We start from the raw sequence: 17,019 nt of genomic DNA, 5'->3' as shown, positions 1-17,019 counted from the left end.
ATACAATGTATGGATATTGTAGTAAAAGCACTTATTTTATGCTCTGTTTATGTTGTTTGGTGTCTTAAGCAGGATTACAATTGGTGATAAGAATTCCGAAATATGCAGTTTACATTCATTAATCGAAAAGAAATATTATATTTTTTAGAAACTTGGTTGCGTTTTTGTGTTTGTATATTTTTATTATCGTGCAGGGCATTTTTATAATCATGTAATCACAATATTTTAATTCTCAAAAGCTCTGTTGTTTAATTGCAAAAACTTAGTTTTATTCTTATGTAACGCACTTATATCTTTTTAATATTTAAGAAAAGTGGTTTAATATGAAAAACCTCAGTGACTATTTTCAAAAAAATTATTATTTTGCTTTTTATTTTTACACGCTTTAACAAGATTCACGTCTTATAATAATGTCCGAAAAGATAAACGAAGATGTAGAGAGTCTTGAGTTAATAAAATATGCTTTCAAAAATTTCAAGTGGATTTTTCATATCCGAGAAACACTAAAACCTTTTTCCATTTCATTCCAATTAACTTCAAAATTTAACAGTACATATGTTAGTGATGGGTAAGTACCAACTTTTTCATTATCAGATATAATTTGATACTGATACTACAAGTTATCAATTACATGAATCTGATGCTTTTTATATTTTACTTTAGCAATATAGTCAGTGCGAGTCGGGTGCGGAATTCGTATCGACCAGCTGGGATTGAAACCTGAGCCATCTCATTGGTAGGCGAGCGATTTATCCTTTATGCCACCACGGCCCTGAGCATTGTGTTTGAGCGAGTCAAAAGTTATCCGATATTGTTTATGATTACTCCACGCTGCATATCAATTAAGTTTTTTATTTATGCATGCAATGCGGCGCATAATAAACAAAGAAAGAAAATTACGCATTACATAAAAAAGAAAAATATGAAAGAAAATAACGCAGAATATAAATCCTTTCTTAAAAAACAATTAAAAATTAAGTTATTTAAATAAGATTAGATAAAAGCAATTAATATTTTCTTCGTCAGCTGCGGGATTTGACTTTGCAAATGTAAGGGCTTTAAATTTCATTGTTCTTAAGTCCTATCAATAATACTTGTAAATAATCATAAGTACACAAAACATAAAAGTTTTTAATATTACATGTCGTATGCAAGATTTCATGTGTTTAAAACCCACAAATAATTCTGATTCAAAGTGCACAATAGTTTTGGCTTAAGTTACGCTGTCATTTGACACATTGAATGAAATTTGAATTAATGTGTGGTTCACGAGTAATAAGCTTGGTTCACTTAATCTGCATTTCGCATCGTTCGATAAGTCCGTCAAACTAGATTTACATTGGATTAATGCTTTAATCTTCTGAGAGTTTAGAAAATGAATTCCATTATTCTTGGTGACGTATTGTTCGAAGAATGGGAGAATTCGTGAATTGTCATTATTTGGAGATTGTGTACCAATTTGAGTTATTAGCTTTTCTTCTGTTATGAAATAATCAGTAATGGAAAAAATCTAAACATATTGTTTACAAATTGTTAACATTAATTAACACATTAATCTCATAGTCTTCTCACGAATTTGTATTTAAAAATCTAAAAGAATTCTAAGAGAAATTAAAAAAAAGTCATTTCATTTGTACTATCATTTAATATTTAGAGTAAAAAGCAGTAATAAAATAACTGAATTGTCTTGAGAAGAGTGTATTTTTTGTAAAAAAAAAAAAAAAAAAAATTAGTTTTTGCTTGATGAAATTTCACATGAGTAAAATGAACCCTAATATAGAGTTATTTATTAAAGAAAAAACAGCGCTTGGAATTTTTGAAAATTAAGGTTTCATACAAGACTGTACACGTGCTCTATTTTATACTCTATTTTTTAAATACGTAAGATTAGCATCATGCAAAATTGATATTGATAATGCTTTTATAATTAAAAATGACACTGAACAGTAATTTTTTTTCTCTGTTGCATGAGATTTTTTTAACAGATCTGAGATACTTTCGTATCGCAGATTTCAAATCTGCAATTGGTTTCTCTCTCCTAGCTAGTTTATTTTAGTCTATTTTTACCGAAACTCACAAATTCAAAAAAATTATACAGTGGGTTGCGTAAATGTTGAGATAAACTTCTTGGAGAGTTAAGGCACAATCATCATAGTTAAAACTGCATAAGAACTCGTGCCCGCAAATGTTCTGATACATCACTAGGAGCGCTTCCATACTATGAACTGCTCATAATAGGAAGCGCCCACTAGCCGCGTACGACGACGTTCGAGGGCAGGGGTTCCTACGCAGCTTTAATCCTGATGATGCACCCCAATTCCCAAAAAGTTTGTCTCAACATTTACCCGACCCTAATGTTAAATATAACGTTTTTAGATTCGTACATTTAGACAAATAATAAACTAAAAATGTCATTTTTAAGAAAATCTCTAGCTTTAAGAGGAAAACTAATTTCAGATTTGAAATCCCCACACCCGAATTAGGCAAGATCAAATATTTATTTAAATGCAACAAAAAATTTTCCTCCGGTGTAAACCATTCATTTTAGTGTTTAAAAACCCTTCAGGGGTGCTTCCTTTTTTCAATGATATACAGAACCTAGAGACTCTCTAGTGATTATTCAACTTTTTCCACTATTTCACGCAACTTAGTTTGAAGTAAAGTAATTTTACTTTATTTTATAATCATCGTTGAACAGCTGACTCAATTTTAGGGCACTCCGTAGCCTCGTAAGTTTGAGCCAGAAGACAAGGGCAGTCCTGGTTCAAGTGTTGGGAGAAATTTTGCCTTCATGAAGTACTTTTTGATGAAACTAACTCTAAATTTGTGTCGCATAGAGAAGAAACTAACTAAAACTTCTCACGGCTAGTTTGAAGGCAAGGGTACTCTAACCCAGGACCCGTCTACCTCTGAGGATATTTTAAGTCAGAACTGTGGTTGGTGCGAGCCGGGTGCAGAATTCGTATCGACCAGCCATCGCTGAGATTCAAACCCGGTTCACCTTATTGAGAGGTGAAAGCTCTATCCCCTGAGCAACTATGACTCCTTAGTAGAGTAGTTAAAGGAAGCACTAAAAACCCTTTAAAGGTGTTTCATTTTTCAATGAAATACACGTGCCCTAGTAAACATTTAACTTTTTCCAATATTTTGTCCGACTTAGTTTGTAGTAAAAAAATTGAAGGAAAATATTGCATGGATAAATGTTCTGTAATCAAGCTTATATGTATTCATGACAACTTACTATCGAAAGTGTAATCGTTATAAGATCAGATTTAATCATATATTTTTGTGATCTTAGAGCAGTATGATTTGTAACGACGATTACAATTGCAATTGCAAATTATAAAGGCTACTTTAAAAATTCCAGTCAGTAGCAACTGATAGCTTTCAACAAGTTATGTTTCGCACAATTCTGGTTATATGAACGAATAGTGAGCTGACTTAGATTACTTAATATCGTTAGCGTTTTGGTGTAGTATAGCAGTCAACGTTTTTTTTACCAATAAACACCAAATCAAAATACACTTTAGGAAGCAAAAGTAGCAACCATTAAAATGCAATACTTTAATAGTTTTTATAATATTATGATTGATATATATTATATATAAGATTATATATAATATTGATAGGTATAGATTTGTACCAATGATATAGAAAACGCATTTTTGAAATTTAAAATAGACTCTAGGTTTAGTGTAAATTTATATACTAGAAATTTCTCTAGATTGAAAAATATAGTTTAGGAAAAAAAGTTTAACACTTAAAAGTGTGATAAAGTTTTGCTATCTTCAATAATTTGGACTCTTTTTGCTACAATATAGTTTTAAAATTTCTATAACAGATCTTATCAAATCGTTAAAATAAAAAATTTTCAAACCGAACAAGAATGCATTTTGACGAGAGATGATTTTAATTTTTTTTAATTTTTCTGCTCTTTGAGTAACTTTTAAAAAATTTTCTTCATGATATAACGGGTAAAAAATAAAACAGAGATAAAGATGCTATTTTTTTTATTTAAATTTATGTACAAAACTTTCATTGCATTCAGGAAAGTCAGCATTAAATGATATACACAGCACAGAAATAATTGTTAGCTAATAAATTAATTGTTTTGTATTATTTCCATTAATTCACACACAAACACATTACAAAAAATCTTATTTTAGAATTTGCATTATTATTTAAATAATTTCATTAGTTACGTCTAAAAAGCTCGTCTATATTACAGCGATTTGTTATGAAACTATTAGACCAATTCTCAGGTCTGGTATTTAAATTCACCAAAGAAATTTTCTCCAAAATGACGTCAAATAAAAGAAACATTTTCAGTTATTGCCGAATTTGCCGTCATTATGATGCTTTTTTCCTTGGTGAAACTTTTTTCTAGGGGCGAAAATTTACCTTTTTTGTAATAATTCGATTCAAGAAAGGGAAAGTTACATTCGATATGATTTTAAGTACAATGACATTTCATGAAAGAAAAGTTCATCATTTTGAAGCACCAAGTTCATTTTAACAACTTTATTATTTTTTTTCCTTCCTCTCGATTACCCAGAAAAATTATATACGTCTTTATTTGAAGGCATTTTAAATTCTTTTCAAGTAATTTGGATTTTGATTATAGAATATTTGCATACCCGTAACGATAATTAATAATAATTGATAGTGATTGATTGAAGTAACGATAATAATATGTACGCTGTTAAATTTTGCACAAAAAAAAAATCTTTAAGTAGAAAAAAAACAATACTTTTAATGTTTTAAAATTCATCCTCTTCATATACAGTTATTTTCATCATTTATTGCAATTGGAAGACTAATCATACTATTTGTTTTCACTAAAAAAGTTTTAAAAAAACATTACTTTAGTTAACTAAAAACTTTAGTTAGAGATAAATCAAAATAACATAGAATAACATATTTGTCAATTCTTATTATTAAGAACAAAGATTTCGTCAATTTCTATTATTATTCCTTACAAATAAGATTTTTTTAAAAAAAAACTCAGGCCCATTAGCATACGATATCATGCTGACATTTGTATGACAAGCAGCATTTTTGTTTAACACAAGAAAAATATAGCTCAGTATTTTGCGATATTTTAATTGAATGATTAATAAGATCTATACAAAGAGTTATAAATAAAATGGGAACTAGCATAAAGAATAGACATTTTTTAATTTGTACCAATGTTTCACTAATTTGCATATGATTTTCAACCAAATTATCGAAACAGAATATTCCCAGTGCATCTCATTATGTAAGTTTAAGGACATTTTAAAGTGAAACTGAAGTTAAAGATATTGAAAATGGACAGAAATTACAAAGATACTTATTAAAAAATGTATTCACATTAAAAATGTCCGACACTTTTTAAGTTTTATTTCTTGTAACGCAAAAGTTTGGTTTTATTTCAAAATTTGTCAGATATGCAACTTATGTATTATGATACAAATTTGTCAATGGTATTAAAACAAAGTATTTGAATCATCAGCAAAGACAGATTAAAAATTTAAATTAAAACAGAGGGAAGACTAGATAAGTTGAGGGTTGACTTTCAGTACCTAGAGTAATTGAAAGGGGTGTAGAAATAATACCAATCATCTTTGCTTTTTTAATTACAAGCAGTCTCTGGAACAATAAAAAAAATAAATCTTTGAAGTTCGGATAGGTACCAGGAACATGAAATTAATGCGAAAGAATGCGAAAAAGGAATCACTCAGCATTAATATAAATTGAAATTTGTAAAAATTCATGTTAATTGGGTTGATTCAGTACTCCAATATACGAAGAAAACAAAACCAAATTTTTTGGTGCTTTCATTAATTATTTTAAAAATGATTAGGCTCTGTGAATAAACACCATTTTCCAAGAAACAATCAGTTACGTTGTATACTATAATTTAAGGCCGACCATCACCAATTTTCTAAATCTTTAGTAGCGAAGCCAACGACGGTAGGGGAGTCGTGCTTTGGCCTTTAACTTTTAGCATGGCTTAAGCCAGAAGATATGAGCAAGAAATAACAGAGGTGACAGAAGTTAACAGAGCTTTAGAGTAGATGAAACTACATGACACACGGTTACAAAATCTGTGGTTGTTACCATATCCCCATATTTGAAACGTCACGAGTATATTTGATTGCTCTGTCTTATGTCACATGGCTGAAGATAGCCTTTCGCATGGAAGAGAGATAAAGCTTGACAGATTTTTGTCCATTGATGTAAAAAGCGTTATCTTTCAATTAGGTTTCATGGCATTTTAATGAGGCAAATTAGTCTGGTTTTAGCGCTAGATCTAGGCAGGCCGTAAGTAAATTTTCTCAATTAGGTGAGTGAGTAAATTTTCCCAATCAGGTCTCGATTAGGTTAATCTGAGACCTGCGCACAATTGTGACGGCACATATTTTTGACCACAAACTCGTATCTAGTTTCTTACATAGAAAAAGACTCAAGCCGGGTTGATAGGGTAAGTGGCCGATTGTTCACAGCTGACAGGGATTTGCAGATTTATGTGTACATAGAATGTAGACTTTATCTTTTAATTCGCTTTCCTAGTATTTTAATGCTATATAAATTTACACCACAGCTGTGACTATTTTTCTAGTGCTCGTGGTCTGCCTTATGATAGAAGAGTGGTAAATGACCATCAAGTCTGTGAAGGGTCATAGGGATAACATTTGGGTTTGCTCAAATTTGTTTTCATGGATCTCTACCATAAGACTACTCTCTTTGAGTCACGAGGATTTTGATGCTACCTGTACACAACATATCGTTTTAGAGGAAGAAAAATATAAATGAAAATAATCGAGGACAAAAATAACACCAAAGAAATAATATTGCTGACAAAACTGTCTTGTAATTATTGCCAAAATGCAGCATTAATAAATCTCTAAATAAATTCTGTTTCGATAAGTCAGTATTTAAATCACTCAATTCAGACTTTTATACTGTACAATTTTGTTTTCCAACACATTCAACTCTGCATGGGAGAAATATCTACACTTTACAAATATAATTTTTACAAATAAGGAACTACTGTTATAATTTTTATAACAATTTAAGCACTTGTGTCAAGAAAAATCACTTATTTTTCTTCATAACTGCCTATAAACGCTCTTTTTTTATTTGCTAACCAGCTTATAAATTTGATAACACACTGCTAAAGATATTTTCAGTAGGTTAAGGCTAATGGTTTTTCTACAGACATTGTAACAACTTTCAGATATGAAGAATTTTAGTATAATAGTGTAAATGATAATGACTACTTTTCTACGTCATTTGGTCCCAATTTGCATAACTTTGGGGTACTCGGATAAATTCATTTTAATACGATAAGTTCGCATAGTTTTTCAATTAAATTTTATTTTAACACATCAAATCTACATTTTTCTACTTTCCAATAACAAGCCATATCATACACACGGAATGAAATATTTGAGCAATATTAAGAATTTGGGTTTAAATTTTTTTTAAAAATGTAGTATTTGATTTTAAACTTCAAAAAATAAATTGATACTCCAAAAGTATATAAATTATACCATTGATAAAAAAAGGCATGTTCTGAGAGTTATCGCTTTTTGCACTGAGGTAAAAAACAATTTTTTTTACAGAAAATACAAAAAGAGTTTAAAGTAAAAAATCAAAAATTGCTTTTCAGAATTTAAATGTTGGAAACTATAAAATATTGACAAACCAAAAGAAAACATGCTTAATGTAAAAATTATACTTGAAATATTTTTAAACACGGTGCTTCCAAGTATACGTATCGATTAAAATGTAAACTAAAATATGTTGCCTTTTGACTAAATTTTGGAGCAAATTCATGCAATTTAACCAATAAAACTGAAATTAAGATTAAGCAACGATCTTGTAAAAATCGCAGGTAATTTAATATTTCGTATTTATAAACTGCAAGGCAAAAATGGTTTAGATTTAAAACGCAAATGGATTTGTATTCCATCGCATCAGATTTAATATTTAAATTGATTAACTTCAATGGATTTGGTTATTTAACTCAATGAATCTATGTGCAGATTTTAAATTCAATTTGTTAATTCGTAGATCAAATGCAAAAGGAATAATATTGATTTTAAGTAGTTAGTGTGTTCTTTCCAACAGATATTTCTAAATACCGATTTATTTAAAATCACAAAAAATTCGAACCGAATTTTCTCATGCAAGTTTAAAAACGTATTTAAAGGTGTAGCAGACTTTTTTTTAAAAAAAAAATACTGTAAGTAATTCCCTATTATTTGCATTTTGTCGTACCATCAATTTTAATCCTTTATAGTCATCTACCCTATGCAACGACGATAATTTATTGTATAAACTTTACAGGTTATATAGAAATGATAAAAAGCATAAAAATTCCGGAAACATTTTGTATATAATTTTGTATATACTTCCTGGGCTATTATTTTGAGAATAATTTGAAGTAAAAGAGTAAAGCCATATGATAAAAGGTATGATATTTATTAAATATAGCGCAGGGAAGAATTTAAATTCTGAAGATAATTATTAAAGGTTCGTGTAAAAAACATTCGTGTGTATGATATTCAGACAGGAACACACATATAATCACTAGAAGATCAATTTAACAAATCCATGACTTCGCTGATTTCTCTATGATCTTAGTTAAAACACTTATCAAGCAAATCTTTTGAATACTCAACAGACTTACTTTATTTCAGCAAGCTTCATGTTGACTTCTTCTAGTGATAATTACACCTTATTTACAGTTTATCTATTAACAAAAAATTTTTAATATAGTTTTGACAATATGTACCCAATATTAGAATATGTACCCAATGTACTTTTAATATGCACCCAATATTAGAAATAAAAAGCGATTAATGAATTATTGTGAATCAAACTGTTAAACAACCCTATAAATTAAAAACTATTAATGATCCCATAAAAATTAAGCTCAGATTCAAAATTCGATTATGGCAAGATAGCTAATTATTACTTGATATGCAACCATTAACGAAGAAATACTAATAAATTATGCTTCATTGTAAAACTGATATGTTAGAATCACTGATGTCTAAAATATGATCAGCTACAAACATCCGAGAGGAAAAACTAGATCTTCATAGTTTTGTAACTTATTTGATATTAGCAAATCAAAATATTTAAGCACTATAATTTATTTTGATAACAATGAGTTTTTTTTTACTTGTTTACTTTTGATTATGAATTATGAAATGCACTTTATTTTAAATCTTAAAACATATTTTTAAGAATAGAAAAATGTAGAAGTAAACAATGTTGAGTATTGACATATTTAAAAGAATAAAAGAATAGAAATAAACACGAGTATAGAAATAGTCCCGAATAGCGTACGTTTACTTGAAATTCAAAGCATTAATACGCCAGATATATATTTGTACAATTTATGATATGGGATATGTAATGATGCATATTTGATTCTTGCGATAAAATGTAATAAGTTAAATAAATTTTCTAAAAATGTATATTTTAATTTCTTAATAAATTATACTGTTTGGAAAAACGTCTCAATGCTTACTATTTGTGGTAGTTAAGAAAAATTCCATTTCATCAGAATATAACAATCTTTTTTATGAAAGAAATATAGCTTTATTCAATGAACTTTGTTTATTAATTGTGAAATAAATATTAAATATTCCTCATAGTTTCCACAATTTCTTTCTCCAGATTTACTTCTTATAGTTCAGGGCAATTGGGTGCTCAATATACGGAAACCATACTTAAAATAAAGCATGTTCAACTAAAAAAAACTAAGCTTGGTTATTTCAAAGCGAAACTCTTAATTTAGGACTTACCATTTACTGTTAATATGTAGACAGCTTTTGAAAGCTAAATAATATTCAAAGAAAAGCTACAAAACCAGTTCGAAGGATAAAAACACTTGAAGACTTCGGGAAAAAAGTGATAACCCATTTTTGCTTGTTTAGCAAATAATTATATCCATCAAAAGTTTTCATTCTAGCTCATACTCTTGCTTCATTCTGGCTATAGTAACACAAATCTCCGTCAAGAAATGGTAGCATAACAGTGGCTTACTTTAATAAGGAGTCATACATAACTCCAGTAATCTATAGAAAAACTGTTTATCATTAAAATATAAAATTGAGAGATCCTTTTTTACCCCCAAGGTCTTCATTTATGAATGCATTTCAAATCACTTAAAAAAATTATGTATTAAAACAGGAATAAATTCATTCATAAATAAAATATTTATTAAATCAACTAAAATAACACAGAAAATTTGATTTTTAGAGTTGAAATAGAATAAACTTATATGCTATGAAATATTCTCAGTAAATTTATAAAATAAATCAAAGATCATTAATGAAATAAGACATAAAAATAGACATCTAACTTTACATATGCAATCAGGCTCGCTATGTTCGATGTACATTACAAAAGGAACCATCAAATAATTTTCAAGCTTTAGATAAGTATTAAAAATTGTATAACTGGAAACGAAAGAAATAAATTTTAAAATTATTAAAATTTTCTAGAATAGTGTTCTATTCTATGTCAAGTATAAAATCAAGGAGTGTTTCATGAAACACTTAAAATATATCTTTAAAAATCTACACAAAATTTACAATTTTCCATGTACACCAATCACAAATTGGAAAATAGGATATTAAAATCCCTCCCAAAATATATTTGTTTTTAAAAAACTACATTATAATAAATATTAAATCACAAGCTTTTCAAAACCATTCATTCACATACACTGACATCTTTCTTTCGTCTTTCACAGCAATAAAAAGAAAAAAAAAACGTTCATGTAGGTTTTTTTGCTCCCACTGAAGCAGCAGTACACAAATGATTCTTGTCATACGTTTTGGAATCGTCGGGATTCGTTCCTGGAATTTTGTTATCAATGTTTTTGATGGGGAGCTGACTTTGGCGTGGAGGAGATGAAGACGTCGAAGAGCTGTAGTCTGTTACACTAGGTGACGTACTTAATGAACTAGTTGATGACGTAGAGGACCTAGAATCCCTGTTTCCTCTAGAACTTGTACCAGGTCTATCATTCGTCGCATGGTAACACTTTGGGTTCTGATATGAGCACGAAGAACTAGTTCCAGAGGAAGAGTCGTCAATGAAATTACTACGATGATTAGATGGTTGACTAGATAGGTCGATTCCGTTAATTTCCCCCGAATGGCGACTTTGATGCACATTTGGAATCCCACTGTTAATGCTCAACAGATTTGATTTCGGTGGGGGTCTGGGAATAGTTCTCATGTTGTACAAGTCTTCGGATCGCATGTAATCGGCACTGCCGGTACTACCACTGCTGCTGCTACTACTACGGGATATGAATGATAGGGACTCCATGTAGTCACTTATGTCTGAAGAGCTACAACTGCTTGTGGCACTGCGGTAATTGTCCAGGGATGTGTTGCGATCTGAGTGCATATGGTTTCTTCGTAACACACCTGTGGAATAAAAAAATTAATAAAAGTCACTGTAGCACAATAAAAGAAAATAAACCTAAAAATACTTTTGATACTCAGTCACTATCTTCAACGTTTGCTACTGAACAGAAATAAATAAAAAAAAATCATTGAAATATTGCATCAGAATGTTGTAATAGTTGTTATAATGTTGCATCGAGTCATTGTTCATTCCTGATACCATATAAATCTTGAATTATGATTGTGAAAATTTTTCAACGGGTATAGTATCAAATATGTTTTACACATTTATAATACATTTAAATAGAAAAATTCAGTTTTAAGGGCTTTCTTCAATGGCAGTTAGGAAATAGCGTTATCCAAAGGAGGGTAAAAGTCAACTGTGTTCATCCCAATTTTGTCAATCTTGAACTCAGGGATGCAAGAGCAGATGTTTCGGTTGGGTGGTCCGACGAGCGAGGAATTCCCAATGTTTAGTCCCTAAGTATGCTTGGTACTCATTTTATCGACTCACTGAAGGGAAGAAAGGCTGAGTCAATCTTGCGCAGTCCAAAGATAGACCCCGGACCAGTAGCACAAGCGTTACCAATCGGGAGTCTTTATTATCACTATACTTTTACCACTGTTAATTTACGTAGCTATTAGTAAAATATTTTCCACTATTTTTTATCATATCTACCAAAGTCTTAAATCTGCAATGAATTCAAGGGGGTGCAGAGTTTTCCTAGTTAGATAAAAAGATGTAGTTTATGGGTTGTAAATTAAAACTTTGTCAGAGATGTAAAAAAAAATATATATGCGAACTGAAACTTTAATTTTACGGTTATCCGCATATTGGGAATTTCTTAATACAGTTACAGAGTACTTCTAACAGAACGCTTGGAAATAAAAACAAGAGAGACAAAAGAGATTAAAACTAATTACCTTGCATTTCCATAACAGTATCACACTCATCCAAGCTCTCTTGTCGGTACATATTATCACAGTCTGATCCAACACCGTTGAGAACTCGCTTTGACCTTTCATGGCTATCCAAACTATATTTCCTCTGTGTGATTTCTTGGCAATCATTTACCACTTCTTGGTTACACACAGTCCCACTTTCTTTATTTAAATCATTTAATTCATCAATAGTACCATTAGCTCTAACAGAACCGGCCGTTGTCACTGATGGCAACGCTGCTCGACAAGGAACACTTGATGATCTCTTCATAGCAGTCGAAGGTGCAAGCTCCTTCTGAGTGACGAAATCACTGTTGTCCGAGTTTAGATCATCATCTGAGTTTGCATACTCTTCGCTAAGTTTCAAACAATCTGCGGACCGATGAAGACCACTTTTATTGCAATTCATTAGAATGGAAGACGTACCATTAGAAATTGGAAGAGGCAATGCTATTTCGTTGGTACTCATGGATTTTTCTTTAGAACGCAAGCTCAATTTTGAAAACAAAGAATTTTTACGTTGTATAGATGGTTTTGGGCTACAAACTGGTGATGCCGGTACAGATTCAACTCCAGAATCTTTTCCCTGGTAACCATTGTTCTTTCCATCAACAGAACTCGATCTTTTTCTCATGAGAACTTTCTTCTTTAGTTCACTTAAAGAGTTGGATCTCATGGATCGAAGGAAATCTTCATTAATTAATTGATTTTTTCGCGAAGCAAACTCTATAGCATTATCTTCCAAACTAATAGAGCTCATATTTTCTGATATAGGGTAAGAATAGGGCATGAATGGTCTTAAAGGCAAAGCTGACTGAGGTTCTGGTTTTGATTCTGATCTATCACTCTCAACAGAATCTTGAATTTCAAGATCAGCTTCACTTTTACTTGGATTTACTTTTAAGGGGGAAGTATTTTCTTTGGTGTAAAGAGGCTGCATCATTAAGTAGTCTTCATCACTTTGCCCATGATCTGGATCTTTCTGGTAGCACATCATCTCATAAGCACTTCCATTTACTTGCTTCGATTGAGATTTTTTAGGACTTTTACGGATATTAGATTCTTGGCATTTGCACTTGTCTTTTGGTTCTTGAGATTCAGACGTTTTCTTGTTCAAATGAGAACGGGGTGGAAGCGGTGGCTTGTTCGGAGAGACAGATTCTGTTTTATTATCACTTTCTAAACGTGATAAGACTAAACTTGAGTTTTCGTAAAGTGATAGAGTCTCTGCAAATTCAATGTTGGCATAGTTCGTCGAAGTTTGATCGTCACTTACTTTTACCAACTTTTCGCTAGAATTTGAAGGAAGTTCGATGTTTGCATAGTTGAAAGATTGACAGCCCGTCTCTCTTGAAAGAGAATAAGAAACTGTATTTGATCTAGGACGTTGTAAAAGTCTATTATTATGAGATTGATTCATTTCCATACAGGTATCTATTGTTGACTCCCTCACTAAATGTTTTACTTTGCCATTTTTCATAATCACTTCAGTACTTTTTGGTGGCGCCGTGCAAATAGCAGAATTACAACAGTTTTTCCTGTCTACAGGAAATGATCCATTGTACTGCCACCCTGTGTCCAAAGCTTGCGTCTGTGGCCCTAAACAGGGTACAAGACTTCCTGCCCAAAGCATGACTCGCTGGCAAGCACACATTTGTAAAGCATCCATAGTTGTTGAGCTCGTAGTTCCATGTTTGTGGGTATAGGAATGTTTGGAAGCCATTTTGAAGAATTCGATATTATGAACAACTTTGCAAGCGCTCATGCAGGAACAAGAAGTACCATTATTGACAGATTTCATTGCTGGAACTTTTTGAGTCGTATCACAGTTTGGCAGCAATTCCTAAAAATGAAAGCAATTTACTTCAATTTCCAAGCAAAGAAACACCAAACAAATAAATAGCATATTTAATAACTAAATCTGAAATCATGTTTAATAAAAATTTAAAATTTTTATTCAAGTTTTACAAAATATTTACATTTTCCGAAAACGTTATTTGAATTATAAATAATTTGAAAGGAAAATGTAAATATTTTGTTAGAACTTAAAAAATTTGTCTAGCAAAGACTGAAAAACAGTTTATAAAAATCTTTTATAAAACCACATATGATTTTTCAATCACTAACATTAAATAAAAGAAATTGCATTTTTTTTTGGAACGAAATTCAACTTTTTAAAATTGTGCGGTTAGAAATAGTAGCAATTCTTATGGAGAAATGTAATTTCAATTATTTTGATTTATTCAGTGAATAAGGTATACTTCTTAATATGTATTATGAATACATTTGAACAAATTATGGTGTCATTTGAAATATTAGACTGGTTGAAACTTTTAGAAATTTCTTACCGCGAATTTTTTAGGAACATCATACTCTTCTGAAGGATCCACCGGCATATGCTGTCTTGCAACCTTTTCAGCTGTAGATGAAGTTGACGGCACCGCCATCTGCATAATAATATTTTCCATTACTTTTTTAATCATGGTATTTTAACAATAAATATGTTTATAAGGTAGTTGAATAATCCAGCTCTTTGCAAACAACCACTGTCATTTTGCAATCCACTGGCTTACTATAGCTTAATATTAACTAGGCTAATTGGAAAGATTCAATGTTTTCTAATCTGCATGTCAGTTTTTGGGCTTATTATCGTTAGATCAAAATATTATTTTCCTAATTAGAAAATACATAATTCATTAGTGAATTAGCTTGCGCTGTTTTAGGCATTTTACATGAAGTCTAGAGCAGGGATCGAGAGTGTATATAAAATAGCCCTATGAAAGCTTTATTGTAAATAGTTTCCGCAAATTCAGTTTGAAAAAAATCTTCAGTGATTTCTTAGTCAGTGTAAAAGCATATAAGCCTAAAAAAAAGCTTATGCTGAAATACGGAAAACACTTCCAATTAACTTGGCGCATTGCAAAATGCGAGCGAGATTAGCAAAATGTTAGATTTGAATTATTTTACCATCGGATTGTTAAAGGCATGCAATGATGTTTATTACAAACTATGGAGGTGGATAAAATATAAGCAGAACTGATTTCTTTAGGCTTTCCAGAGGCTTAAGTGATCAGAGAGAGTTGTAACGACCTCATTATCTCTCTTGGTGGATCAAAATCTCAAGTTCGGTTGCAAATCAATTTGTTGAGTTGTACGACAATTGTTATTTTTGTTATGAACTAATCTTATTTCGCGGGAATGATCCTTTCCAAAGTCTTTGAGTGGCGTGAGAAATTTTATGAAGCTTTTGGAAAAGTTGAAACTTTGTGTCTCTATTACCAGCAAAGCACGATTTCGTATAAAGCAGGGATCATTCAGACCAAACTCTAATGGAAAACATTCGTGATTCCGATTCATGTTCCTCTGAATATTGCTGATAATTTTCTGAAGATAGACATTTTAGAGGGTGATTCTTTCATACCAAGTCATTAATCTAATAATTTTGTATGATGTTTCTTCTCCAAAAACGAAATAGTTATCGGGTGGCTCAATGATTAGTTATTTACTATAATATATGCTATCGCTTGCACTAAAACACAACATAAATTCAAAATATAACCCTTTCGTTGAGTCGTTAGAAGCCTATTTCCACAATGTCTAAAATAGGTATCTTAGGAACAATATTATATTTATCACTAAAAACGCACCAATTAACTTAATTGAAGTAAAACCTGTCACCCGAATTAAATAAGCATCATGGGCGTTAGTAATAGAATGTATATTTACTGTTCTTATAGACGATTAAGCACGAAAAAGCAAGAATTCTTTATTAATTTAACTTTTAACACAAAATTCATTTTATTTATTGTAATTTACACATTTTCTTTCTAGACATTACACCTTCATACAGGCTAAGGCTGTCCCAAGCAAATATTGCTATCTGGTCCTATGCTATCTTCCAGTTTTTCAGACTTATCATATTAAAGCCCTTTGTGACCTATTACCAAAATTTTATTAATTGTTATTCTCGAAAACAATTAGTAACGTCAGTAATATGTAATTATTTTTGGTGAACTGATAGACTCGAAGGTAGCAAAAATCACAAACTACTATTGACGCTAGTGATGCTTAACTAAATGCTGTTTTAAATACTCTAATCATGCCGTTATTAGCAGCTGAGGTAATGAGATCCTATTATACACCAATGAAGGCATCTAATATAGGAACTGTGGAAATAAGTTTTCTACCACATTCAGAAAAGCATAAGTACTCTAATATCACCATACTACATAATCATAATTTTATTCTTTTGTTATTTGTTGTATAATTGGTTGTGGCTTTATATTATTAGATTTCGTATAAATAAGTCAGAAATTCTGCTAAACAAAAGAAAGATATACTATACATGTAGTATCATTTTACCTATGATGAGCAGAATTTACCACCATATATCGAAGGTTTAATAGATTAATTTTACTTTATTATCGTTGAGTTTCCATTTCTTAGGTTTATAGAGACATACTTTAAGAGCGTAAGTATCAATACAAAAATCTCGTGGTTTCTCATATCTAAGGCTACTATAGTAGGCTAATTCAGGGGCTCTACTCATATCTCTTACCAATTCGTTGACGTCATCATCACACGTCACGAAATTAGTAACGTTGATTTTACTTGTGATAACCTGTGTGAGTTATGTTTCCTTTTGGCAAGTGTG

General features: G+C 30.8%; 1 protein-coding gene across 1 annotated transcript in view; it reads right to left on the bottom strand.

The window, feature by feature from the left end:
* Positions 1–10,205: 10,205 nt before the first annotated feature.
* LOC139425167 (uncharacterized) overlaps positions 10,206–17,019 on the bottom strand; it is a 134,049-nt gene continuing 127,235 nt past the window's right edge. The window contains exons 10-12 of the mRNA XM_087165574.1: positions 14,714–14,812; positions 12,348–14,208; positions 10,206–11,444 (exon numbers count right to left, since the gene is read on the bottom strand). Of these exons, the coding sequence (XP_087021700.1) occupies positions 10,783–11,444; positions 12,348–14,208; positions 14,714–14,812 (2,622 nt within the window). The 3' untranslated portion in view covers positions 10,206–10,782. The remainder of the gene's footprint in view (positions 11,445–12,347; positions 14,209–14,713; positions 14,813–17,019) is intronic.

This window comes from Parasteatoda tepidariorum, chromosome 6 (assembly GCF_982258835.1).
Source record: "Parasteatoda tepidariorum strain Cologne lab strain chromosome 6, Ptep-v5.0, whole genome shotgun sequence".
Taxonomy (NCBI): Eukaryota; Metazoa; Arthropoda; class Arachnida; order Araneae; family Theridiidae; genus Parasteatoda; species Parasteatoda tepidariorum.
Note: the sequence above shows the minus strand (reverse complement) of the source record. Positions and strands in the feature narration are given on the sequence as shown.